The 27,407-nt window shown below is 41.6% G+C and overlaps 1 protein-coding gene across 2 annotated transcripts in view; it reads right to left on the bottom strand.

The window, feature by feature from the left end:
• Positions 1-27,407, bottom strand: part of DYNC1I1 (dynein cytoplasmic 1 intermediate chain 1) — a 263,740-nt gene that overhangs the window by 77,214 nt on the left and 159,119 nt on the right. For both annotated transcript variants that reach the window (XM_004582321.3, XM_004582324.3), the window contains 3 exons: positions 23,291-23,453; positions 21,273-21,372; positions 17,132-17,257 (listed from right to left, as the gene is read on the bottom strand). In XM_004582321.3, coding sequence (XP_004582378.2) covers positions 17,132-17,257; positions 21,273-21,372; positions 23,291-23,453 — 389 coding nt within the window. The remainder of the gene's footprint in view (positions 1-17,131; positions 17,258-21,272; positions 21,373-23,290; positions 23,454-27,407) is intronic.

Genomic DNA, 27,407 nt, shown 5'->3' with positions numbered 1-27,407 from the left:
CTGGCTCCTTTGTCTAAATAGTAACTGACTTCATTGGTCTCATTCCACAGCAAGGACTAGGAAAAGTGAGGCTTCTAGCTTTCCCTAATAGGAAGCAGTCTTAGGCATACCTGTGGTTCACCAACCACCCCCACACCATGTGCAGGATCTTGAGGCAGGAGGTAGGTCTTCTTCATGTGAGGTCGCCCTCCCACTTCCATCCCCCGCCTTGAACTCGAGCTAGCTCAGACTTCCAAAAGCCTTCCCCACAAACTAACCATGCCCACCTCCATTCCATGGTTAAACCTTTCCCAGTAAGTCTTGAGTCAGGTGAGGCCAGTGGTTTTGTGCTGTGCATTCAACCTCACATCACTCATTGTTTTCTTTGAACTTGTGCGGGAGGCACAGATTCCTCAAAGTCAAGGAATAGGTTCATTGTGGCCTCATTCCCTAGCACACCAGTGCACCATTGTCTGTGAGATCTGGGAGAGCCCAAAGGGTCGAACTGCACACAGTGGGGGTCTGGGATTAAAAAAAATTGTTGATGACCTAATTTTATTTATTATTTTAGAATTTTATTTATTATTCCATGATACAGTTCCATAGGCTCTGGGGTTTCCCCTTCTCCCCTCTCCAAATCTCCTCCCCCGACTAATTTCCCCCATGTCATTACAATAGTACTGAGTCTTTCACAATCAGTCATCAGTCCATCATTGTGCTATTTAAGCGTATCCTGACATTGCGGACATGGACAATGGCAGAGAGCCTAGCGTCCTATTGTCAGGATTTATTCAACAGTTTCATTAGGACTCCACCTTTGATTTGGAAGTAGAGATGCACAGTATATGTGATTAATTTCTATTATACAACTACTATACATTCCCTTAAATGAAAAGCATACAACAAAATCAACAGAGAAAAACAGAAAATTTGCTACATGTTACTGAATGACCATTATGTCGCTGAAGAAATGAAAATGAAAATCAAAGACTTTCCAAAAGCAAACAATGTCTGTGTGCTCTATGAGTCAGTGAGGAAATAATCTAGAAATTATCCTCACTTTATTAGTAGATATAGATGCAGGGGAACAGATGTGATAAAACAACATATTTTGCTATCTGAAGATATTTATTATTTAGCATTATCAAATAGAAGATATTGCTGTTTCCCTTTTCAAACTACTGAAAACAAGCACTTGAAAGTTTCATGTTCCTCTGAACTCAAAATATGCCAAAGGAAAAACACAGAAAGTCTCCTAAAAGGTTTCAAGGTAGTGAACATATTGAAAGTCCAAATTTCTCAAGAAAAACCAACCTTCTCTTTTGGTTCTACCCACAGCAGCCATTGGCAGCTACTACTCCTAACCTTTAGTTGGGATTCTGTTGATGAGAACTCAGCACCAGGGATCATCACTTTCACAAAGAATGTTTAGACATTCCGGTGACACGATCGCTATATGAAATATAATTCAAATTACCTCGGTTTAAACACCAACTTTGACAGTTAGTAAAATCATTTAATTTTCTGCTCTGGAAACTATTTTAATAATCTTAACCACTTTTTTAGATTATATCAACTCTTTGTGATGAAGTACGACGGAGAATCAAAATACTCTGTAAGTTGAGCTCTACTGCCAAAAACAGTTGTCATTCTTCAGGAGAGATTTTAACGGATACCCTTTCCAATGCCTTATGCTTGCATTTCTGTCCTTCCTCTATCTCTCCTTTCTTCAGCAGCTCAAAGAAAATCTAGCTCATGAAAGCCAACTCTGGCTAATGATTCCCTTCCCTTCTCTTTCTCCCATTCTCTTTCATTCGCATTCCCAACCTTGCATTTCTCTTCTCATTTTCCTTCTCTCTTTCCGGAGAATGACCACCTCAAAGGATTAATTCAGAACAGGCACCAGAAAATGGTAACAAGAGCGGGCAAATCAGGATGTGGATTTAGAATCAAGAGGTATTTTAAGGGAGGAGAGTTACTCAAATTAAACATATGTTAAGAATATGGGTTTGTTGTTCATGGCATACCTGCTGCTTGCAATCCCACCCTGGTCAGATCAGCCTTAAAACAAGACCATTCCCTGGTGGAATAATCAATTCAGCTGCTTGGGCCTGCATGGATGTGAACAGCTCAGCAAGCTTCCCTTCCCCTGGCTCTGAGGGCACTGCTGTGACATGCAGGTGGCACTGGTCTATGGATTTTAGCTCCACAGGCTCCTGCTCAGAGAAAGAATTCGGGCTCCCAGGAGTCGGGGTTTGGGCAAGTACAAGTGTGGATTCTAATATGAGCCTTGGCATCTGTCTCTTGCTTTGTTTTAATTGATATTGCCTGTTCTGCAAGGTGTCATCTTTCTTACCATGATACCAGTGACCTTGGCAGAAAAACCTCAGCTGTCTAAGAAAAATGACATACAGAGCCTTAGAGTGTTTTTTCTGTGGGTTGATATGCCATCAATCTAAGACTGGCATCGGAACTCCCCCCGTGTGTGTGTGTGTGTGTGTGTGTGTGTGTGTGTATGTGTCAATCTTTGTGATTAAAGAAACTTTTGCTTGGATTATGGCATTTCTCTTAGCCATTCAAAGCCACCATTCTAGTCTTTAGGTTTGGAAAATGCTCCAGACGTTAGCTGGGGGATCCAAGAACAGTGACAGTCCCTGAGAGTCAAGCCCTTGAGAGCTCAGCAATGATGGCTTGGGATATCCTGACCGCATTTTTGGCAAATTGTGCTCTGTAGGGAACAAGGAAAAGTCTTCAGTATTTCTGTACCTTTGTTCTCAGAGTATCCTCTGCTGTCTCCAGGATTTTACAATCAGTCATTATCAATATGACTCAATTACACCTACAGCTCATTCAGGGTTCTCATGAGAATTATGTATGATAGAAAATAATGGAGAAAAGTAACAAGTGTAATATCCATTCACCTTCAAGCATCCTTACTTTGTAAGAGTTTTGGGGTAGAAAACAGTAATGTACCATAGCTATGGCCTGAATTCATTTTATTGATACACAAGATTCAATACGTAGGCTGAGCTGCCATAATGTGAAATAATCTGAGGATGGAATCTCTCTCTCCCCTTTTCAAATAAAATCTTAAAAAAATAACATTTTGGGTTCCTCAGGATAAGTATCAGTGCTATGAACATTAGGGAATCCATAAAGCATTGTGAGAAAATATTTTAAACTTAATTTTGGAATCATGCTGGCCTGAGAAGATCACTGGTCCTTTTTCTCCTTTTTTCCCCACATTATTCCTGAACACAAGTGCTACCTTCCTAGCTAGGAAATTACACTTCCTATTTAGATGATAAGTGTGGGGCATTGCAATGCTCCTCAGTCTTGCAAGCATTGTCCAAGCACCAGTTACATAATCTATTATACAAACAGCAAAACTTTGTTAGTTCTTCTAAGATAGGCAGGCCCCGGGCCCGGCGGCGTGGCCTAGCGGCTAAAGTCCTCGCCTTGAAAGCCCCAGGATCCCATGTGGGCGCCGGTTCTAATCCCGGCAGCTCCACTTCCCATCCAGCTCCCTGCTTGTGGCCTGGGAAGGCAGTTGAGGACGGCCCAAAGCTTTGGGGCCCTGCGCCCGCGTGGGAGACCCGGAGGAGGTTCCTGGTTCCCGGGATCGGATCGGCGCAGCACCGGCCGTTGCAGCTCACTTGGGGAGTGAAACATCGGATGGAAGATCTTCCTCTCTGTCTCTCCTCCTCTCAGTATATCCGGCTTTCCAATAATAATAAATCTTAAAAAAAAAAAAAAGATAGGCAGGCCCCAGTGTTTGATCACAAGTCAAAGTTATCCATATAGTATTGGTGTTATTCTTCACCTCTGTAACAATCTGCCGATCTCCTACCAAGGACTCAGAGACCATAAAAACTCCTATTCACACGAAAGACAGGTTGGGGGTGTGATTATCTTTCAAAGGATCACTTATCTATGACTTTCCCTAGTGAACTGTATCTGATGGAAGGCCTGGCCTTTCTCCATGACGGCCGCATTACTAACATTATACAGAACTTGGCTCAAATGTATCTGCTATTCAAAATCCTTTCTTCCCAAGTTAAAATACAAGGCACACTATCTGGTCACTCTATTGTCCAACAGAACAGCGGAACTTCTTTCTCCTAACTGTAATTAGGTATTTGTTCAACAGCCTATTGCCATCATGCCCTTGTTGTCCTCTCCCTAGCTTCTGGTAACCACCATTTGATTTTCCATTCCTAGATGTACAGTAGTTGTCTTTAAGTGCCTTGCTTATTTCACTTAACATACTAACTCCCTAGTGGCATCATGTTGTAGCCAATGACAGATTCCACCATTGGCTTGTCTGAATAGCATTTGATCACGTATGTAAACACCATGCTTGCTTTATCCATTCACCAGCTGATGGACATTCCATTGTTCCTATTTTTAGCTACTGTCACTATTATATGATTAGAAGATGAAATAATAAATAATCTGGTTACAAATACTGACTGCATAGGTAGAATAATTTCTCGGTACTGGCTAATAAGCTATCTGTTGCTAAAATAAGATTTCTAATGGGAGCACTTATGAATCCACACAAATTGTGCGCACAGGAGTCTCTTTACTGTATTTTCCTCTGTGCATGAGTGTGTGTGGATTCATGTGTGTTTGTTTTCAAAAAAGCACATCTACTTTGCGGCCCTCCCTTTCACCACTGAAAGCCATAAGTCCAGTTTTCCACACTGGAGAAGTGCTCAAAACTAAATACTTGGCCACTTGGAAAGCCGAGCCCTCCGGAGCCCAGCCACAGTTGTTTGGACATTTTTGATTCTATAGCTGTCCCGTGATTCTAAATCTTTGTCCCATGCTTTCTTTGTGTTGATTTATGAAAGGCCTCGAGTCCTTGAGAGAACACTCCCCTAATGGTAGTTTTAACACATCAGCCACACACTTTAGTTTGCACTGCACGCTGTATGTATGCTATGGCAGGCACATCATTAAACTAACTTTGGTCCCATGCAGACATTCTTTTCTAGGAGTTGTTTGCTTGCCATCCAGCTGTGGAATGGACAAAGACGGGGGTTGCTGCTGCTTTTAAGTACAACAAAGTCAACAGTGAGTGGGAGATGGGCTTTCAAATATGGAGACTGCTGGGCTCCTGGAACCAGAACGCATGCCATCCCTGTATACACAGAACTCCCCCACTTTTGTCTTCAAGATTAAAAAATGTACCTGAAGCATAATAATCTATCAAAGTAGATACCAAGTGTACTCTTTTAGAAAGTGTAAAAAAAACAAACAAACAAAAAAAAACCCTTGAAGATGTTACAAGAAATCCGGAATCTAGAAGGCTTGTCCGGCTCCACACGCAAGGTGAGGGCATCTAGGCAACACTGAGTCATCTTTAAGGACATCCTGGCTTCTCTCAGCAACACACTCGGAAATCATTTTTTTCCCATCTTCCCCGTCTTCTGAAGCCCACTCTGTTTGCACAGTCTATCTCAGGAAACGACAATTGGCTGTCGAATCCCAAACAAATTGATTGGATATGACAGCTTAAGGAATAAAAAGTCTGCAGAGGAAAAAAAAAGCTTTTGCTTACACACTCATATTTTAATCCTATTCTTCTATGCTGTTCTTGGTTAATTTTGTTATTTCAATTAGATCATTTAAAAATCAACACATCACATACCAGCCTCCCCTAAGAGCAATCATAAGATTTGATGATTTTTCTGATACACAGGCTAAGGTTTCAAATTTGCATTATTTTATCTACTGAATTAACTATGAATTCTAAACCAAACTAATGCTGCCATGTGTTTTTAAACATCTCTAATCTAAACCATCTGGAGAGGAATGGTTTTGCAAAGGCATCCCTTTCAGGACACTCTGTGGATTTTGTCACTGCTTGAGGTTTTGGCAAACCATCAACATGACTATAATTCTCTTTTATGAAATATAGCTTTTGACTAGGATTTTAGTCTTGAGTGTGTGTGTGCATTTCTGAGTATAGGCATTTGTATGTTTTTGCTTCTGTTTTTTAAAAGACCATTATAACAAACATATTTCAAAGAAATGAAAGATTTTTCTGTATACAAGGCATACTTTAATCTCAGCTACAATGTAATACTAGGCAAAGTTATCAGAGAGGCAAGGCAGCAGTGGGAAATAACACTATTATACAAAGGTGCTGAAAATACTTTAAGCCAGTCAAAAGGAAAAATGCACATGAGCTTTAAAGAACTAGACAAGAGTTACACAGTGATTATGACAACAGCAATTTGTTGCATAAAACACAATATTTTTGATGAGATTACAACCAAAAAAGTGCTAAATTTATTCACCTAAAAATTTATATCTTGCTTAATTCTTTGGGTAATAGTGGGCACGGCATTTTTAAAATGGTCATCAGTGTTGAGTGTAAGATGGACTAGGCTGAGTATGAACTATTTGTGATAACCAAGGCCTGAACACTTTCCCTGGAAGATGGTGATTCTATTCCCGCAGATTCTCTTTGATAATAAGTTCTTTCAAAGGATTTCAAAATTAAGTTTCGCTGAGGGCAGTCATCTGAAATGATTCCAAATACAATGTGACTATTTGGAAACACGAACCTCTGGGTTTTTCAAAACCATGCTAGGGTCCAACAGCCTCATGTGCCTGACCACATAAGGCATGCCATAAACACACATGTAAATCCCCGAGTTCGTCAAATTTGTGAACAAGCAAAAAAAACAAACAAACAAAACAAAAACAAAGACAGGTTTACTTTTTAAAAAGAACTATGTGGTCTGAAATCTAGAGCTTACTCCACATCTAAAATGTCAAAAAGCCAAAGCCACACAAAGGTACCCTTCCCAGAGGTGGTTCATCTGGAGGGGCACTGACAGGACATGGGACTGCAACACAGCCCACTCCATGCTTTCTACTCATTCCTTATTCATTGCCCTGACAGAGGACATGGCCTTTCCTAGGTTTCTCTTTTCTTTCCTTTATGGAAATGTTGAGGCACAGGAAAAACCAGTTGCAGAGAACAGAAGCACCTCCATTTCTGGGAACCCTGGCTACACAGGTTTCTGCAAAGGACAGCTCTTCCCAAATATGCTAGATTGGAATTAGATGACAGGTACAGACATTTGCCAGCCCTGTTTTCCTGATTCTTGCTCCAAGGTCTACAGAACGGGTTGAGCATTGCAATGCCCAGCTGCTTTGTAAGGTGTTCATGTGCCATGTCTACTGTGAAACAGAAGTGAAGGCTGTGCCCAAGACCATCAAGACAAGCATGCCAGTTACTATTGAGCTCATCTGGGACCTGTTCGTTAGATGAGCCCCCTGCCCTTCCTGTTACCTGGCCACATTGCTATCCCCCTCAGACCCTGTCAGTAGCATACTACCACTCATGCTACCTTGGCAGCACATGAGTTGACTACCTATGTCACTCTTGCATATTAGATAGGAATTGTAGTAGATGACATTCACAGCTTACCATGTGCCTGGCATTAAGTGTTTATACAGAAGTGCTTAACAACTCTTTGGTTTACTCAAGTTACAGTTTCAGACTGGTACAACCAACTCCAATACCTGGCTTGGTGACCCTCTATCTCACTTGTAGCCAGTATACACCTACCTACCTCCAAGGACTCAGCAAACAACTGAGCACCATCACTAGGAAATGCAGTTAACTGATCAGTGTAAGGCAACTCAGGTTCTCTCTCATTTAGCATCTGTAGGGAAAAATCACATCTAAAAATCTGGCCAATAGGAACAGGGTTCAACTAACATAGATGGGTGATAGGAGATTTACCCTGGCAGGCATGCAGGTAAGCTAGAGGATGCTTGCAGAGGGAAGAGGGCCATTTTAACTCCAGTCAGTCATTGCTATAATTACTTGGCCACCGTGGGTATCCCATAAGTATCCTGTAAGTATCTCTTGAATGGATGAGTAAGTGAAAGAATGAATAAATGAAATCTAAGTCAGGTAAATCTTCGTTAATGTTTCTGAGCAATGTAATTAAAAATGCCAAGATTTAAGTGTTCTCCTGTGTGATTATTGTGCAGTAGTGAAACAGGCAGATGTGAAAGAATACTGCATATTTTCAAAGCAGTTTCACTCATCACAACCAATTTGTATATACACCTATTACAACAAGAATGCATATGCACATGTCACCTACTCTAATAGGGTTCATTTGTTGAAACCCTAATTCCCAATGTGACTGGACTTAGAAACAGGTCCTAGAAGGATATATTTGAGGTGAAAGGTGCTAAAAGTGATGAAAGGATATGTCCTTCCTGGCAGAGAAATCAGACAGCTCTTTCTTTGCCTTTGCCACATGAGGACACAGCAAGAAGATCATTGGCGAGGCAGGAGCATCCCAACCAGAAATAGTGTCATCTGGAACTAGATGTTGGACTTATCTCCAGAAATGTGGGGTAAAAAGTCTTGTTTACAACTTGCCGGATCTATAGTAACCCTGTTATGGCATCCCACACTAATGCCTGCATCCTCTCTTAGAAGAGGTGAGTACAAGACCATCAGGCAACCAGATTCCTCAGGGCAACCATTTTTCTCAATGAAACAGCTGATAGGGAGGACCAAGAAGAAAGGGCCAGATTATCATTTGCTTCTCCACGCCAGGGTCGGGGGCAGGCAGGGCTTGCATTGGGTCTAAAGTACAGGTAGAGAAAGTCAGATTATAGTCCAGGATATTGGAACAGGGTGGAGTCCATTAAAGAAGCTGAGTAAAATGTCCAAGGCTAGGATGTTCTGCCTACAGTGTATGAGTCAGCAGCCGCCAATGAAGGACTTTTTGCAAACAGTTTTAGCTTGATCACTCATAAAACAATTTGCTAGAAGGTGTAGGAGGGTACTTCAAAAAGTCTGTTGACAGTGTAAGAAAAAAGCTTATTTTGATGCAAAACATTCTGAAATCCACACATAGCTCCTATAATACATATTTCCTACGAGTCTGTTGAAGACCCTTCATATGGGCATAGTATCCCTTGTATCAAACCGTCCAGCCACTGCCTAGGACACCTGGTTCAGTACCATCTGCCTCACTGCTATGTGAAGATGAGGGCCTGCTCAGGACATAATCTGCTGAAATCCACCTGATTGTTCACATTTCCTTAGTTGTATTCCAATGACTCTTCCTATTTCCTCCCGTGCTATTCTTTGGTGAGGATTCCAGTACAGGGAACATAAACCATGAAAACTGCTTCTAGCTTCCAGGTTCAAAGCACACAGTGAAGTCTCAGCCCTTTAAGATTTTTTTTTTTTTAAATTGGAAAGTCAGGGGCCCGGTGGCGTGGCCTAGCGGCTAAAGTCCTCACCTTGAAAGCCCCGGGATCCCATATGGGCGCCGGTTCTAATCCCGGCAGCTCCACTTCCCATCCAGCTCCCTGCTTGTGGCCTGGGAAAGCAGGAGAGGACGGCCCAATGCATTGGGACCCTGCACCCGCGTTGGAGACCCGGAAGAGGTTCCTGGTTCCCGGCATCGGATTGGCACGCACCGGCCCGTTGCAGCTCACTTGGGGAGTGAAACATCGGACGGAAGATCTTCTTCTCTGTCTCTCCTCCTCTGTATATCTGACTGTAATAAAATAAATAAATCTTTAAAAAAAATTGGAAAGTCAGATTTACAAAGAGAAGGAGAGACAGAGAGGAAGATCTTCCATCCACTGGTTCACTCTCCAAGTGGCTGCAACAGCTGGAGCTGAGCTGATCCAAAGCCAGGATCCAGGAGCTTCTTTTGGGTCTCCCATGTGGGTGCAAGGCCCCAAGGCTTTGGGCCATCCTCTACTGCTTTTCCAGGCCACAAGCAGGCAGCTGGATGGGAAGTGGAGCAGCTGGGACATGAACCGGTGCCCATATGGGATCCCAGTGCATGCAAGGCAAGTATTCAACCACTAGGCTATTACACCGGGCCCAGTCTCTGCTCTTCAATTTAGGAGGCATCAGTGTCTAGCTCACTCCTCGGTTGTCAGAGCAGCCTACTCAATGGGCATAGAAGATGTGCTTCCTAGTGTCTGCAGTTCCTGCCAGTGCATACATTTAAATCCCTTAGGTCTTTTGCTACACACAGAAAAAAAAAAAAAAAATCACAATTTGATGTTGCTGTTACTCTTGTCTGACCCACACAATTTCTAGCACTTACATCAGAGTTCAGTTTAAATCATCTTTGATTTTCTCTCTCTACACTACAGGATGGTATCACCACCTATACAACACTGGTTGAGGTTTCCTCTTCCGTACTTTCTGATTCTGCCGGGGGGTGGGGCCCTGAACATCACATTTGAAAACGGTTTGGGTCCCACTTACACCAGTTAGCTTGTTCTTAACCATGGAGTTTATTTTTCAGTTACTAAACATCTACTATGCACTTTCATTTTGAATCCCAGCAACTCACTGAATATGGAACTGGGACTAGCTGTCAGCTAGAACTTTCTATCTCGACCTCTCATAACCACTGCTTGACATATTCCCTCAGCCAGTACCAGAAGAAAGTCATCCTCTGTTGTGTTATACATAAATCTACACACTTATGACAATGACAGAAAATGAGTTTAAATTACTTTTGTATCTTTGTGCCCACAACGGTTTTCCAGATTTGGATTCTGGGCCACAACCATGTTTGGGGATGAGACAAGTGCTGATGAGGGAAGTCAAGTTTATTGAGTTGACCTCAAAGTCCCGCCAGAGGTGGAGAAGTCTGCTGTTCCACAGGCTGAGGAAACACAAAAACAAACTTCCCCAGGTCCCCTAGCCATGTGGTCGACTCACTGTCCCCCTCCTGACCACCACCAGCCCACGCTCCCTACCGTGGTCACAGCATTCCTGGCAGGCAAAACGCTGAGGTTGGGGGAACCTCAGGCACAACCAAGCACTGGGCAGCTGAGGCCTTGCACGACAACCTCCACCTTGATGGAATCCTACAGACAAGCCAAGCCACACAGAAATAAAAAGAGAAAACCAACGGAGTTTTCAAAGCTAGAACAATCAGGTTATTTGCTGCTTTTCATTCCCCGTTCCTCCCCCCCGTCAAAATAGTGAGGGTTTGAGGTCATTGCCAGAGCATCTTGAAAAAGAGAATGCCAAGAACAAAGAAGCCAAAGCAGGAAAGAGTAAAAATAAAAACCTCTGCACAACCTCAGCTCTAAACAGCATTTCTACCTCGCCTCAGCGCAGATAATTCTGATTGCGATTCTGACTCTATTCATTCCATTTAAAAGAGGAAGACCACATGAGGGTAAGCCATGTGGGGTGGTCAGACATTTAATGTAATGACAGCGTGTGGAAGACATGACAGAAAACGGCAGGGGTGTGGCCAGACTGCGTGCAAAGTCCACCGATCTTTTCCAAGTATAGACAGCTTTTGTTGCAATGAAAATAGAAAACATTGGACCAGGGCTCCCACTGAAAATTCAACCTCGTCAAGACATGAAACCATCCATCAAAGGACTAAACATTTGGCCTTGTTCTTCACAAGAGAGAAATGAACCTTCACACAGACATCTCTTTATAATCACGCTAAGAGCCTGTTCAGTTTGAAAGAATACTGAGCCGGGATCTGTGTCCCGTGCAATTGCTTTCCCAGCACCCAGAGGCATGGCTTTGTCAGCCAGAGGACTTGCTTGCATTTATTCATTTGGACGGGAAGAACCGACAGAGATCCACCAGAAACAGGTCACTGAATGCCATCACTCCCAAATCCTGGGAATACGGTTGGTATGCGCCGTCTCCTGCTGCGCCCTTCTTCAGGCCTCTTTCCTACTCAGTAACTGTCCAGTTTTGAAATTATTGGAATATCACAGGAGCACAATACATTAATGACCCAGTTACAATGAGCTAGTGTAGGAGAAAAACCTGTTTTAGTGGTTTCCCAAAGACCAGAAAGAGCACAAGAAAAAAGCTACAGGTTACCGACGAAGGATTTTTTTGGTTTTCCTCCTATATATTTCAACTGTGAGAGCTGTCTGAATTTCCCTTCAGACCTGCAGGTAGGAAAGAGAGCCATGTGGAGAAGGCTTGTCTGACAAATGTCCCGCCACTGGTAGGTTGCCCAAAAACACTGTGTGGGAGCTGCACAGCTTTGGCTATCAAACCCCAAGCTTCCCCATTTCTTTAGAAGGCAGCCTGGACATCCCATAAAAGGGCCATTTTGGCTCCAGGCCCTTACACTTTCAGTTCACTTCCACTTCTGCTGTCTGCTCGTGTGCCTGCGAAGGCAGCACCAGATGCACCGAATGTGTCTGTGCTGGAGACCAGGTGGGGTTTCGCTCTCCTTGTTTCAGTCCTGGTCATTGCTACCATTTGAGGGGTCAAACAACTGATTGGCATTCTCCCTAACTCTGCCTTTCACATAAGCATTTTCTTTTCTGTAAAAAAAAATCAGTAACCATTAACATGAAATGCCAATTGAATGCCTTAAAAAAAAACCCAGCCGCCTAGAGACAGCACAAAGAATAGAACCTTCTGATCTTTAAAACTTTCTGTTGAATTTAATCCAAACAGTATCTGTCAATACTCCTGTTAATATTTTTGTCTTTCAGTTGTTTTTGATGACTAAATCCAATCAGACCCTTGAGTTTTGAATGCTTTTAGTATGAGTTTGCATGGAGAGAAAATAAAATACAAGGAAAATTTTAATGTAATGATACTATTTGGAATAAAAGGTAGCATTCATTAAAACGTTAGAAGCAGAAATTTCAGATAACTAGATAATTTGAAAAAAAAAGTTGCAGACTTAGAGTTGCCATTTGCTTTTGTCTGATTTTCGCTCAATTCAGAATGAATCCTCCAATATACTCAAACACAGTAACACTTCTTCAGCATACCTCAGCACTGTTATAAACGGTAATATGTGCAGTGAGTTAGCCTGCCAATTTCTAAACAATTTTTTTTTTTAACAGAGTGCTCTAGGACTACATTTACTACTCACTGACTGGGTAATCCTTAACTTTTGAAAGCTCACACCTGGAGAACAACAACATCTTTTCCCTGTTGCTGTTGTAAAGTTCAATGAGATCATGAAGGCAAGAGGGTTGAGCAAATTTACAGATGAAACGTAGCAACCCCGCTCGGTGGTGGACTTTCATGCATAGTACCCGGACTACCTTCATTATTTTTGCGCTCTTCTTTAGTCTTTACCTAATGACTCATCTACATTTTCATCAACTGATTTGGTAGCACCTCAGTACTTCAGTATTAACAGAATTATGGCTTCCTTTCTGCAGCTCTTGATAACTACCTCGCTTTTACACCAATGTTATGGATACCAGCAAGGTCAAGGTGTGTCACTACCCAGAAAGCGGCAGCACTCCCTGCCACACACTGTCACCACATCCTGTTCCGAAGGGCTCTGAGTTCACACTCCTGGATGAACACAGAGTCTTTGAATCATCCACCTCCAGAGCCCACCCTGGCACCTGCCAGATTATGGAAATGCATGTGCCAGGGTAGGGATGGGAGATGGGGACGGACAAAGCCGTGAGCAGCAGGGCCGGTTGGTTAGGCCACTGGTCAGACACACTCAGGCACAGCACCAGGAAAACAACGCAAGAAACATCACTTCACACAGTGCCAAGGAGGAAAGGGGGATTTAGGAGTGAGAAGAAAAGCAGCCTACCAGTTTCCTTAGCTGATTGGCGCCTTTCTTCATCTCCCCGTGGCATTTGGTGATTTCCAGTTTCTACTGCATAATCCCATCTCCTGGAAGCTTGAAAAATGCCCAGGCTGTATCCCAGACAAATGAGAATGCGATCTCTGCAGGTACAGCCCAAGCAGCAGCTCCTTTTCAAGGTAGCCACTTGTCTGGGAAGCGCTCCAATGAGGCCGGAGACCCAGGTGCTTCTGCGTCTCTGCTCTGCTGAGCCCCGCCTCCCTCCATGATTCACACCTGCATGCTGCTGTCTGGCTGCACCTCCACTAAGGTAGCACGAGGCAGAGTGAGAACCCAGCTGACCTGAATCCTGGCGTGGATAGTCACAGGCACTGCCCTCCCTTAACGACTTACAGCCAAGGTGGAGTCAGGGGAGTTTATGACCATGAAAGTAGCACAGTCCATGTTAGTCTCCGAGAACTAACATGCCAAATTCATCTTTTCGCCTTGTAAGAAAGCTTTCCTTCCCTTAATGCCTGTAATCTACCTTCTAACGTTCATCATTTCAGGTGTATTTGCTTAAAAGCCCGAGTGATTTGGAACTAGTAGGATTTTAAGTTATGAAAAACACTAATTTCCTGGATTATTTTGGGGTAGACCAGGGTGTTGATTTTATATGACAACTTGGTGAGGTTGTGGCACTAATTCTTTGGTCAATTACTAACCTAGACATCAGCATGAAGGAAATGTTAAATGTTAACATTTAAAAAGTATTTGTGTGTGTGTGAGGGAGAATCTTCCAAATGCTGGTTTGTGCACGGATGCTTGTGACGCCAGGGCTAGGCCAGACTAAGGAAGGAGCCTAGACCTCTATCCAGTTCTCACATGTGTGTGACAAGAACACAATTACTTGGGCCATTATCTGCTTCGATCCCATATGGGTGCTGGCTCATGTCCCAGCTGCTCCACTCCCATCCAGCTCCCTCCTTGTGGTCTGGGAAAACACTGGAGGATGGTCCAAGTCCTTGAGACCCTGCACCTACATGGGAGACCTGGAAGAAGCTCCTGGCTCTTGGCTTCGGATCAACTCAACTCCAGCTATGAGGCCACCAGGGGAATGAACCAGCAGATGAAAGATCTTTCTGTCCTGTCTGAATATTTGCTTTTCTAATACAAATAATCTTTTTTTTTAACCAACAAATTGTAACCAACTTTCTCTATCACATCTACTCGTGTAGATCTGCAATCACCCACTCACATGTACACACCCAAGAAGATACAAATATGTGTAGAAATTGTTGTGAATACTGATAGTCTCCCATCTCCTAGGCACTGCTTGCCTGGAGAGCCTCTGCAGAAGGGTTCTAGAATTACATTTGCTCTTTGCTACTCATTTCTTTCCTTTCCTACTTTTCTGCAAAGGATCAAAGGTTTCTTCTTTTCACGCTTCTAGATCTGGTCCCACGTTCTTTCTTCCATTGCTCCTAGTTTCGTCAGTTGAAATGAATGAATTTAACAGCAGCAACTAGGTTTTCTAGCAGTGTTCAGCAATTTGAATTATGATATTCATTTGTGGTCAGGGTTCTTTCTATGCAGTCTTCACCATGTATCCTAATTAGCAATAATTGCAATTTTCAACACCTTAAATGATGAAGTTGTATGTCTTTTATTTAATACCTAGAATCCCAGATTCTTCAAGGTCTTTGTATATTGTCACTGACCAACTCTAAAATTTAAAAGCGTTAGTGTTGAGTTTCTTTCCCCGGTGAGAAGCTAAGGCAGATTATAGATCTCACACCTGCTTCTGGGCACCAGTTGAAATGAAGAGAGTAGAGGAAGCTGGCAGACGCAGAGCTTTTCACTTAGCTCTTCTGGCGATTCCAGTGTGGTTACTTAGTAAATTCAGAGTGCTTCTAGCTTTTTAAAAACTTTTTTAGGAGTATATTTTCTTCTAAAATACATATATTGGAACACTTAAGGTAAAAGTAAGCAAAAAGTAACTGAAAACCAAAAGTAAGGGGAAAGCTAGTGAAATCTTAAATTAATATCTTCAATTAAAAATTCTACTGAACACCAAAGACTCTTGGAATTCACAACTTCTATCTGCAGAGTCATGCTCGATACCAAGTGTTTTACAGCATAATGTTGTGAATATTAAGGACATTATCAAATGGTGATTACCATGGTGTTCCTCTGGTCAGTCAACATTTTTAAAACTAAGAATTATGATAAATATCATGCACATTGATGAAAACAATGTGTTACTTCTTGGATTGTTAAAAGATATGCTTTCTGTAATATCAAAGTACTTTCAAGGAACTGTTTTTTCCCCCAAAATGTGCTTTTCCTTATCCTATAATCCTTATAGCATTTTCCTGGCAATTCAGCAAACCTCTTAAAACTGAACCAAATTAGAATTTTGTGCTTCTATGTTTACAGCATGAGCATATCAGACTGACAAACTTGATAATCTTAAAAACAAGGAAAAGAGAGAACTGTTCTCATTTCAAAGGTTCTGAAAATAAAGGTTATTTACTATGCAGATGAGATCTCTTGTTGTTTTTGAGATAGCAAATTGGAAAAACATGGCCAGAGTTAGAGGCTCCTCCATCAGGTCGAGACTGGGACTTCGACTCCAGCAGCTCCCGCTCTCCAAACTGTATCTGATAATGCCTTAAAGTCTAAACAGATTGTAGTTCAAAAAGATACTGTGCACTTAGATAGAAAGTGACACTGAGACCCCGAAGTCCACACGTTTGCCCACCCTCTTGGAAGTACGCGTCTTTCTTTGGAGTAATTGCCATTCAGCATCTCTGAATTGCAATATTTGGGGAACTAAGACTTTGAGCTGGAATGGTGGCTTTCCATTTCCCTGTGCCTAATCACAGGATAGGAGCATTAATAGAGGGTTTGGTGTGTTGGTCAATGTTGAGGCCTGTGATTTAGGCAGGGTCATGGCAACAGAGTCAAGCTGAACGTGTGTGCATATAGCATAATTTCAGCCTGCAGCGAGACTGTGGAAGTGCAGACACGTGTCACAGACTATCCACCCTGTTTGAAATGATCTCTGCACTTACAAGCCAGAGATAGCATCTGTCTTTCCCAACAATTCAAGAAACACTGCGGATCATTCCTCCCCTAAGTGATCTACAGAAGTATTATTATCTGTAAAGCAATATGGCGCCCTTAAACCTCAAATTGGCAAAATCCATTGAAGCGCTTTCAGAGGAGGAGGGACTTGACATGGTAACTTTCTGAGGATGTCCACGTGGGTGGCAAGCATATGTTGCTGCTAAGCAGAGGAAGTGGTACACCACAGTTTCTTCCTAAGTGCGAGGTCTTTGTAAACTCATCCTCATTTGGGCTGTTTTAAATAGAAAGAAAATGACACACAGTCCCCAGCCAGGCTTCCTAACTGTGGCCACTTTCCTAAAACATTAGGTTACTGCAGGGGAATTTTCCAAAACTGTCAACCAGTCCACGTTTAAATCCAGTTCTTCCTCTCCACGTAAGATAGATGCAATACAGCACGAACCCTATTTGGTTTAGTGGGAGATGTAAGCTATGTTTACAAGGCCGACTCCTACCTGACAATGGAAGACATACTCTGGGGTGGTTTTCTTAAACTTCATGTTCCAAACCAAGGCCACTCCATCTGGTTCATGGGGAGCATCTTCATTGTGGTTGTAAGAAGCGACCATCAGCTCAGGGTACTACATGGAAGAGATCACAGGATGGATTGGGCTAAGATGATGATACAAAGAAAACTGGCTTGTTCCTAGACACATGTGCACTGTCACATACGATAAGTGGCACCTTCTTTATAAACTGTGGCATACTTCATGTCAGCACACTGCCTCTACATCCTGTATCTAGTGCCCACTGCAGCACGCCGTGTGTGTTTACGTCCTGAGACACCAGTCAGCACCAAACTGCAAATCCTGCTCCATCCTTCTGTATCACCTTGTGCTACTTGCTTCTCTTCCCTACATTTCAGAGGCTTTTCTTTCATCTTTCTCTCCTGATTTTCTTCTCTGATAACTCTTTTCCTCTTTTTGGTCTTTTGGGTTTAATTCCAAGAGGTGGTTTGTTGCCTTCCTGGTCTACCTCTCTGGTCTTGATTTCTTGCTGCTCTGCAGATTTTTGTATCTGGGGACATAACTAGAGACTGACCAGGAGTGTGCATAAACACATCAAGTGCAAGGAATAGAAAAAAGAGCTCACTGCTTCCACACAAAACCTACTGTTCTTTCAGCATTCCTTATGGGAGGGTCTTGCACACAAACATTACTGTCTTGAATCTCACATACTGTGTCCTATCACTTTCTCAATACCTTTCTGAAGTCTGTTCTCTCTATCCTGAAGATCAGAGCATCCTGGGCCCGGTGGCATGGCCTAGCGGCTAAAGTCCTCACCTTGAAAGCCCCGGGATCCCATATGGGCGCCGGTTCTAATCCCGGCAGCTCCACTTCCCATCCAGCTCCCTGCTTGTGGCCTGGGAAAGCAGGAGAGGACGGCCCAAAGCCTTGGGACCCTGCACCCACGTGGGAGACCCGGAAGAGGTTCCTGGTTCCCGGCATCGGATTGGCGCGTACCGGCCCGTTGCGGCTCACTTGGGGAGTGAAACATCGGATGGAAGATCTTCCTCTCTGTCTCTCCTCCTCTCTGTATATCCGGCTTTCCAATAACAATAAAATCTTAAAAAAAAAAAAAAAAAGATCAGAGCCTCCTGAATTAATTCCTTATCTGGATGAAGCCAATAGCTTCCTAAAAGGCTTACCAGAAGCCTATTCGCAGCGACTTCACCCTCCAACCTTTTCTAGAATGACTATGTATTTAACCAAGTCACTTTTCCGTGTAAATACTGTAGGGGCTCAGTATTACTTACAAGGCAAAAGCTGAGTCAGACAGAATCTTCCAAGATTTGTCACTGCCCATGTCTCCTGCTTAATTGCTTCTGAGTCTCCCTCTTTCCCCCTACCTCCTACAGCATTGGGCTAGTTTGGTGTACACAGGTACAAACTCCATTTCTATGAGATAGGCACTCACATTCCAAAGATGGAAAGCTTCTTCATTTGTTGATATCATTAGCTCATCCTTCAAGGCTTCATGTAGATTAAAGTCTTCCAGACAGCCCTATTAGCCCCAATCCTTGCCCCTTATCCTCTCCCTTAGCATTCTTTGTAACCCCCCTCCATTAAAGCTGTATGAATGTTTTTCTCACTTGCGTCTTTTACTAGATTACAAACTCTTTGTTTTCATGAATTGGTTTTTATTGATCTCTAAATCTAGGTCCAGTAAATCTGAGCACATAACAAACTTATGCCAAAGCATTTTGATATTTTTTTACTTTAGTGACTGTGCTCAGTAGAAAGGGCTTGTATTTAACCCTTTGTTACTAAACAATGTCAATAATAATTTAATTATAATTAAAGCTTAAGTACAAGAAACACAGCAAATAACATAAAAAGGAGGATTCTACAGTTATGCTTGGTGTTCTAAATACCAACTCCCTCCACATGTCCTCTATCCTGAATGTTATTAAGGAAAGTGAGAATGAATCTCATAGAAGGTGTTATTCTCTATGTCTCTTTTTCTCTATTTGTTCCTGCTTTCTCCATGCCTCAAGGCTACATCCCCACCGGAATAAAAACCTCTGGTGTGGACCTTGTCAAGTGAGGTGGTTTTCAAGAGAGAAGGTGGGAGGTGGGGGGCAGCACAGACAAGACGTAGACAGGTGCAGGGGATGTCTCTTGGGTATCCAATGAGGTTCATAGGACTCTCCTTGAGACTATGCCAACATACAGAAGACTTATTTCTCAGGGATAATTAATTGCAGGGTATATATTAGATACCGTAATGTTTGAATGGGGATCCACTACCTGTAGGTTGGCATATGGGCTAGGGTAAGTACAGCTTCCTTTTGATGGAATTCCTCAGGCGGCCTGGAGTTTCTTCTGGCACTGAATTCTGCTCCTTCATTTTTTCCAAGGATCCCCCTCGGCAGCTATGTGATGCTCTAATAAATCTACTTTTACTTTACCTTGCCAGGGGCAACGCTTCCTTAACCAGCAGAATGGAGAAGAACAGGCTCTTGAGATGTCAGTTTGGGCTCCGGGGCAGGCTATGTGAGGAGCCAGAAAAGAAATTGGCAAAGCCTCAAAGTTAATGGTTTTAGATTACACTCCAGGGAACAGGTAGTAGGAGTTAAGCTCTGCATATGTTACTAGAATACTGCTGCCAGTTCTTTCACTACCGTTGCATTTCTCAACTAGTGCTTATGTACCAGATGCTTTTAAAATTCTGAATTTTTTAGGTATATCAACTAATTTAATACTTGTAAGAAGCATATGAGCTAGATACAGTCATTATCATTATCTTACGGATGAAGAAACTGAACCCAACAGAAGTTAGGCAACTGGCCTTAGGTGATACAGGGAATGTATAAACAATTTCTACAAAGACTAACATTGTAAAAGTACCCGTGATGAATCAACCCTGTAGATTTTTGGAGTAGGGAGAGCAATTAGAAAGCTATTTTCTGATATAAACACCTATGTAAGAGAGGGCATGACGTAACGCAGGTATTCAATTTGCACGTTGGTAGATTTCAATTGATGTCAGTGGGAGGTTTCTTGTCACCATACCTTGGATGGGATGTAGCAATGAGCTGTCAAGGTGACTCAGCTTTGCCTCATAGATGACTGCAGGGTGCAGGATATAATTTTCATGTGAGTGAGTACACATGGTGGGAGTAGGATCACGAGCCTGGTTTTGTAGAGACTCGAAAATTTGGTTGCGTTATGTGGGCAGTAGTGACCCACGTTACTAATGAAGTATTGGTGAATAACAAAGCTGACAGGACTCCCAAAGAGCCCAACACAACTTCCAGGGAAGAGTTGGATGATATTTTGCAAATATTGCAAAGTTAAAGTGTCCTTGTTTAAGAAGCCCAGGAGATCAAAGCAAAGTTATAGCAAACCTTTGAATTTCTTTTTCTCCTCTCAGGAAGCCTCCATGGGAATCCATGCTGTCATTATACTCTACGACTGTGCCTTTGTCGCTTTTTTTCCTTTGTTAATATAGTTAGGATGCATCTAGATCTGCTTAGAAAGTCTTTTCAGCCAATGACTTGATCCTCTGAACCCCAATAAAGGGCTGTGAGTGTAGGAGCTCAGTTGTCTAATTTTTTTTCTTAAATTCTGAGTTAATGGATGATTTGAAATTATGAGGGACCACAGAGTAGATCTGTATGATGTACAAAATGGAATTCAAGAGGAAGATCAGGTGTAGATACAGTCTGCCTGTGCTGTGGGTGAACCTATAGCCTTTTTGGAGGAAGAGTAGAGGAAAACTAAATGGAGAAAACTTGATTCTATAAGTACAAGGGAAGTCAATTAAACTAGTTCACAAGGAGAGGTAAGAGCAGGTGAATATTTAAAAATGTCCACACAGTTGACAGGAAATACGAATGAGAGCAGAATGTGCAGAATGGTGTGACTCTTCCTTTGGTACCAAGCACATAATTGGTACTCATTAAATACAAGCAACGAAGTGGCAAATCTAAACTAAGACCATAAGTAAAATAAGAAAACCAATAGGCATGCAGAAGAGAATTGCAGGTGAGTGAACACACACAAAGTACAGGAACGAATCTCTCCTATTGTTTCTTTCATACAGATGCATCAGAACATAAACAGTTTGTCCCTTGCCATCTGTAGCTCTTACCTGGAGAGACCAATCCATGCAAGTGACCACTCGGTGCTTGGACCAATGCTCGTCATAGAACTGGCGATTGAAAGAAAGGCTGGCTCCAGCCTGGACATCCCTGGGAGAGGTTGAACAGAGAAAAACATATTTCAGACTACCGTGACATTTACACTGCTCACCTGGCCTAGCGAAAGAACAAGTGCGGGACATTGTACCCAGTAAAGCCAAAACATCTATCTTGATAATAAACTTTTGTCATAAATGAATAAACTAAAGGTAATCTTCTTTTATGCAAATCTCCTTCTAAGCCAACACATATGCCAAGGCTGGCATAAAATGTTGTTTGTTTTCAGTTCTTGACAGGTCCTGAAGCACTTTCCTCCCTCTGTTAGATTCTAACCAGAAGTGGGGTGTCTTCAAAATCACTCAGCTAGCAAAGAAATACAACATAGGCGCAGATGCTTCGACATCGAAACCATCTTCCCTTTCCTTAGGACAAGCAGGAGAAGCGTGCTCCTACTCACTATGAATTCTGATTGGCTGCTGTGGTTGCCTTCGTGCTAAGTGGTTGGTGGTCATTTCTACCATACTAGGGACTTGGGAAGCAGAGGGCTTTTCCAGATGCCTTCCAGCTTCTTACCATTTCCACAATGGGGCAAAACTTCATGTGGCTCTAAAGGGTTGCATTTCGGTGCTTGTTTACTTGATTAACATTCAACTGGCCATGATGCTGCATTTGAAGAACTTTGTCCTGACTGTATTTGTCCCACAGGGCAGAGGGTCAGAAAGCAGTGCTGGTTCTGTGTCAGTAGCTGCTAACCATACATCCAAGACTCTCTGCATGGCTTGGTCCTATCAGGAACTCCTTGCCACTCAACTCGGTTTCCTGCGCATGCTTCAGTCTGTTTTGTTTGAACTTTGCATCACTCAGCCTGTATCACTGCTGTTCAGTCTGGAGGATCTGGTCTCAGACTGCTTCTTAGGCTTCTAATTAGCTGACCTATCAGGATTTGGTTCCTCCTGACATTTCCTCAGCCCCATCACCACCAATTCAGGCAAGTGGGATAAACACCTAAGCTGATTATTTTTTAGAACTCATTTAAATCTTGTTTTTAGGGAGTTTTGTATTCATTTGAACATCCTAAATGATATGGTGTACTCCTTTAAGAATGTATGTGAATTTTTAAAAATAGTAATACACGAGGCCTGATGAAAAAAAAAGCAATTCTGTCTTTACATATTGTTCTTGGCCAGAAGAAATACATGGCTACCAATTAGTTCTATTTCCTAAATGGCTCATAAAGAGTTTGCTATGCTCCCCATAATGATAGTTGACTGCCTTTTCCAGTACATGGGGTAGTGACAGAGAAGCTCATTGAGGGCTACTTGCTCTAAGTTTTTTTTTTGTTATTGTTGCTGTTTATCTGTAAATGCATCCTTGTATGTGCTAAAAGACTTAAGCAATCTTTTCAAAAAGCTCATGGAGATACACATTTTGAAAAAGCTATGCATTTATTTCAACATTTTGTACAAAAATAAGTTTATTTTTTAGTTGCATTTTCCACAAACGTTTTGGAGTGTGTGCGCAATTTCACAGAATTACAAATAAGAAAAATTTCACAGACTCTGTTGTCTTACACATCAATTACTTTCCCCCATATCTCATGTTGAGGTTTTTCAACTTCCTGTTGAAGTCAAGGATACATCTAGTTAGTATAATAATACAAATCCACAAATCGACCTGTAGAATAACATCAAGGACAATCTGTGAAACTCTTCCAGGCTCTGCCACCTTGACTTTCCCTGGATATCAGGTACAAAAATCTTTCATGGGAGAAGATGATAATCACAAGGAAGCTCTAAACTGGAAGTTACAGCCAAAGCCCATGATCAAAGCTGTTGAGCAAAATCAGTCCTGTAGTTTCCTCCTCCTCTGATTTGTTAGTTTTGGAATTTGTTAGGCCATTACATGAATGCATTAATAATCAGCACAACTTACAGCATCAGTTTCAAAAATGTATACCTTGGAAACTCACCCATCTTTCTCCTCTAATTCTCGACCACTGTAGTCGAAGAAGATGTCCGCGTCTTCTGCCAGAGCTCTCTCAATGACTCGGATTGTTCGATCAAAAAAGATGAGGAACTCCTCGGAATGCAGGATCTGCTGCTTCTCTTCCTCTGTCAGCTCTCTGGGAGGGGCTTCCCATGGAACAGATCAAAGGGAAAGAAAAAAAGGGCCAATTCCAATGTTGCAAGAGCAACCCAACTCCTAGGAAAGACTGCTTATGAAAGGTGTGGTAAGACACATTGAAACAACTACTATGTATATTGATTCAAAGTTGTCCACCAATTCACAGCAAAGATTTTTAGAGATGTCTCCATCAAAAGGTTTCATGTCTGATCTGATTATTCTATTGAAGAGCTGGAAAAGATTACAATTGAAAATAGACTGACATGTTTTTATCAATTGGTTCAAAATGGTACTTTCTTTAGAATTGAATTAGAAAAACAGCCCCAAGAGGGTAAAATAGATAAATCTGTAAATTTATGCATATTATCCACTATTATAAAGCTGTATATATTAAATAAACAGGAACTACACAAATGACTCAGTGCCTTTTCTCTTTCTATTTTGTTTTAGATGATTAGTTGGCAAGACTGGCTAATTACTGCATAGCCTCCACTCAAAAGATGAAGAAATGTAATTCCCAACCCATTTTCCCCCAAGATATCTTCTACTTTTAAACACATACACAAAACAAAAGAAATGCTGCTATAAAACACCCGATGATTTTTATGCCTTACTTTCCTCAGCATGATTAATACTTTCAAGCTAAGTTTCAAGATGCAAACTGAGACAAAGGGAGACGAAATAATGAGCTGTGAGTTATAGGTCCTGAAATGTTGTGTATTTCAGAGTTGCAACCCATCTAAACAGACTCTTTTTAGTAGGGATCAGGAGCATCCTCAGATTGAAATCCTGGCGAGCAGAGACTATCGCTGAAGCTTTGAGGCTGCTGGGAAACTCCAGTTTTGTTCTCGGGTAGAGAGAGTATCAGACAAACACTGGCCTGCTGACTCTCTTACCAGCATAGCAACATAAACTGCAGGGCAAGAACCAATGCATTGTGGTCACAGATGGAGATCTTGGGGGCATCACTCAACCATAGTTGCACAAGCTCCCACAACACTTTGATGACCGTCAGCATAACCAGGACCAATTTTGACCTGGCCAAATGATCAGAAGACTACTTTAAGTCACCTGTAGTATACTGTTGCATAGAATTATTTGAGTACCATGAAAACCACTGTCCTAAGAAATGCACACTCTCATTAATGCAATGTAATTACTAATAATAATACTAATAAAATTTTTAAAAATTAAAAGAAAGAAATGCACGCTCTCAAGAGTCTTTCTACACAATCTGCAGTAGATTGTGCATTTTGTGGCCCATAATGTCTCTCCTTTCCCTGCTGAAGACTAATGAATAGATTCTCAAGTTTGTATTTGCAGACAAAATTGGAATGACTGTGGTCACTGGTTCACAGCCTAAGAATTGCTTTCCAGGTAACACTGTGGCAAGATAAGATTGATCTAACACACAACAGACCATCTCCAAACACAGCCTTGCTGTAGTTCCTAGCGGCCCTAGCTACAGATAGAAACACGTTTGCTGCCTGAGTTGCCAGTACTCAGAAGGTATCACTGTGTAGTGGGGCTCTCCAAGAATCCCTGCCTACCTTTACTGAACCGCACTGCCCACACATTAGCTTGAGAAATGGTGAAATGGTCAATGAGTAGACTCGGGCTTTGGTTTGAGAGTGAGAACTCCACAAAACCAACCTGTAACCAGGTGCATCCTGCCATTCGCTGGCTTTGATTCTTTAATCAATCAGTTGAATGTTTTTCAGCAGAACTTTACCTATAAAATGGGTGTAATGATGTCAAAATGGGAATAATGAATAAAGAGAGGCAAGCACTGTTACATAGTGAATAAATCCATCACCTGGAGTGCCAGCATCCCGTATGGGCACCAGTTTAAGTCCTGGTGGCTCCAGTTCTGATCCAGCTCCTTAGTAACATTCTTGGGAAAGCAACGGAGAATTCCCAAATGCAACTATTTAGGGAGTGAACCAAAGGATAAGAGATCTCTCTCCTTTCTCTTTCCCTTCTCCCCTCTCTCCTTTCCCCTATAATTCAGCCTTCCAAATAGATAAATAAATATTTTTTTTAAATTGAAAAAGAAACAAACCCCAAACTACAAAATATTAAGTCCATTTTGTTTGGGTTAATACAAGTACAAAAGTAATTGTAAGGAGGGGTGCTATGGAACAGGAAGAACATCCTATTTTCAATAAAAACTCACCAAGTCTTGGTTAGTGCTAATGGATGACTTGAGACACTTGATGTTAAGCAAAGAAGTAGAAACTCTTCCCCTTTTTTTCTTCTTTTTTATGATATAAAAATATCTTTCTAGTGTCTGTTTATCTTTTTGAGTCATTTCTGCTTCACCTATATCTTTCCTTACAGGTCCATTACCTTGAATAAAAAAATGGCATCTGTGTAATTTTCTGTAATTTCTTCTTCCCTGTGGCTTATTGTCACTTTGATCTCAGCTTTCAGGGCACACAACTTCTCTTCTTAGGAAAACATGAATGGCTGATCAAAGTGTGCTTCCAGAGGCCAACCTCAGGTAGGTGAAGGAGCAGCCTCTCAAGCTAGCATGTTTGACAATACAAAAATTTGGTTTGAAATTAAATTGCTACTGAAGCAAAGCAGAGGATATATTTTGTATTAAAAGCTTTGATGTCTAACCGGGATCAAATGATGCTATTTGTGGGCATAAAATAATCACATGCATGGGATGAGTACTTTTTAAAAGTCATAAACAATATTCAACTGAGGACTTAGCTACTTTTGATTTAGCAAAAAAAAAACCCACATGTTTTAGAAATCTCTAAACGGGTAAGTGTCAAACAGAGCATCCAGGAATTACAATCAACCCTGCAATCAGAGCTGAAACTTCTGCAGAAATTTCATGCAAGAATAGAGTTGACTCATGGGGCCAACAAGAACAAAGCACAGGCACGGTCAAGTTGTTTTACTTCTGGACAGGTCTCACACTCTTCCTGAAAACGGTGCTTCTGGAAACGAATGGGCCATTTTTAACAAGTTCATAAAATGGGGGTTAATTTCACCTGTATCTTTCCTTATAGGTCTGTTGCTTTGAATTAAAAAAGAAACTGTCTGCGGAATTTTTCTGTAATTACAGAAGTTAAAGAAATTAATTTCGTAGCAAGACAAATAAGGACAAAGTGTAGCAGTGCTGACATTTTGTTTTCTTCTAGGGGAAGTGCAAAATACTGTTATGACAATTTTTTTGTTTGCTTTTTTTTTGCAACACAGACATTGAAACATTTCTACAAACATTTGACAGATCATAATACTTTAGACATTCAGAGTATTTCAAAATATGCTTTAAAGTTACAAAGATTATGAAAAGAAGAATACGTAAATAAGGCATAAAATGTAGCTCATGACAACTTTCAACTTTCCTAAAATTTGCTTAAACAGTCATTTTTTTGGCTTGAAAAAACAGAATAATGGCCTGGATTAATGATATTTAATATTTATAAGACTGATTAAATCTACAATTTGTGACACAGTATTTAAATCCAATATATGTTTTACTCAAATTCCTGGTCTTAGTACAGAAATGTTTATAACTATTAGATTAACATGTGAAAACACACTTGTCTTTAAAAAGGAGCTGATCCAGTTTGCTGCATTTTCTTGGCTTCCCTTATTTTCTTATTGAATGTGCATCACCTTTTTATTTACCATGCACCTTAACTTCTGGCATCTAGGATCCCACAGCCTCTTTTCCTTCTTTAAGAAACACCAAAATGCCTAGTGAGACTTGCTACTTACACTGAATATTTTGCTCTCAGTTTTAAAGTTGTTGTAAAAATATCGACTACAGAAATGTCTTGCCTTGTCTCAGATAAGGTAGCTTGAAATTTCAATATAAAATGATATATAAAAATATTTTCCTAGAAGATCGAAAGTATAAATAAACACCAAATACCCAGGAAAAACCTGAGATTAACTATGGGCAGGGGCTGCCATAGGAATTTTACAGTGAAATCAGC

The sequence above is a fragment of the Ochotona princeps genome, chromosome 20 (assembly GCF_030435755.1).
Source record: "Ochotona princeps isolate mOchPri1 chromosome 20, mOchPri1.hap1, whole genome shotgun sequence".
Taxonomy (NCBI): Eukaryota; Metazoa; Chordata; class Mammalia; order Lagomorpha; family Ochotonidae; genus Ochotona; species Ochotona princeps.
This window is presented reverse-complemented; position numbering and strand designations above follow the sequence as displayed.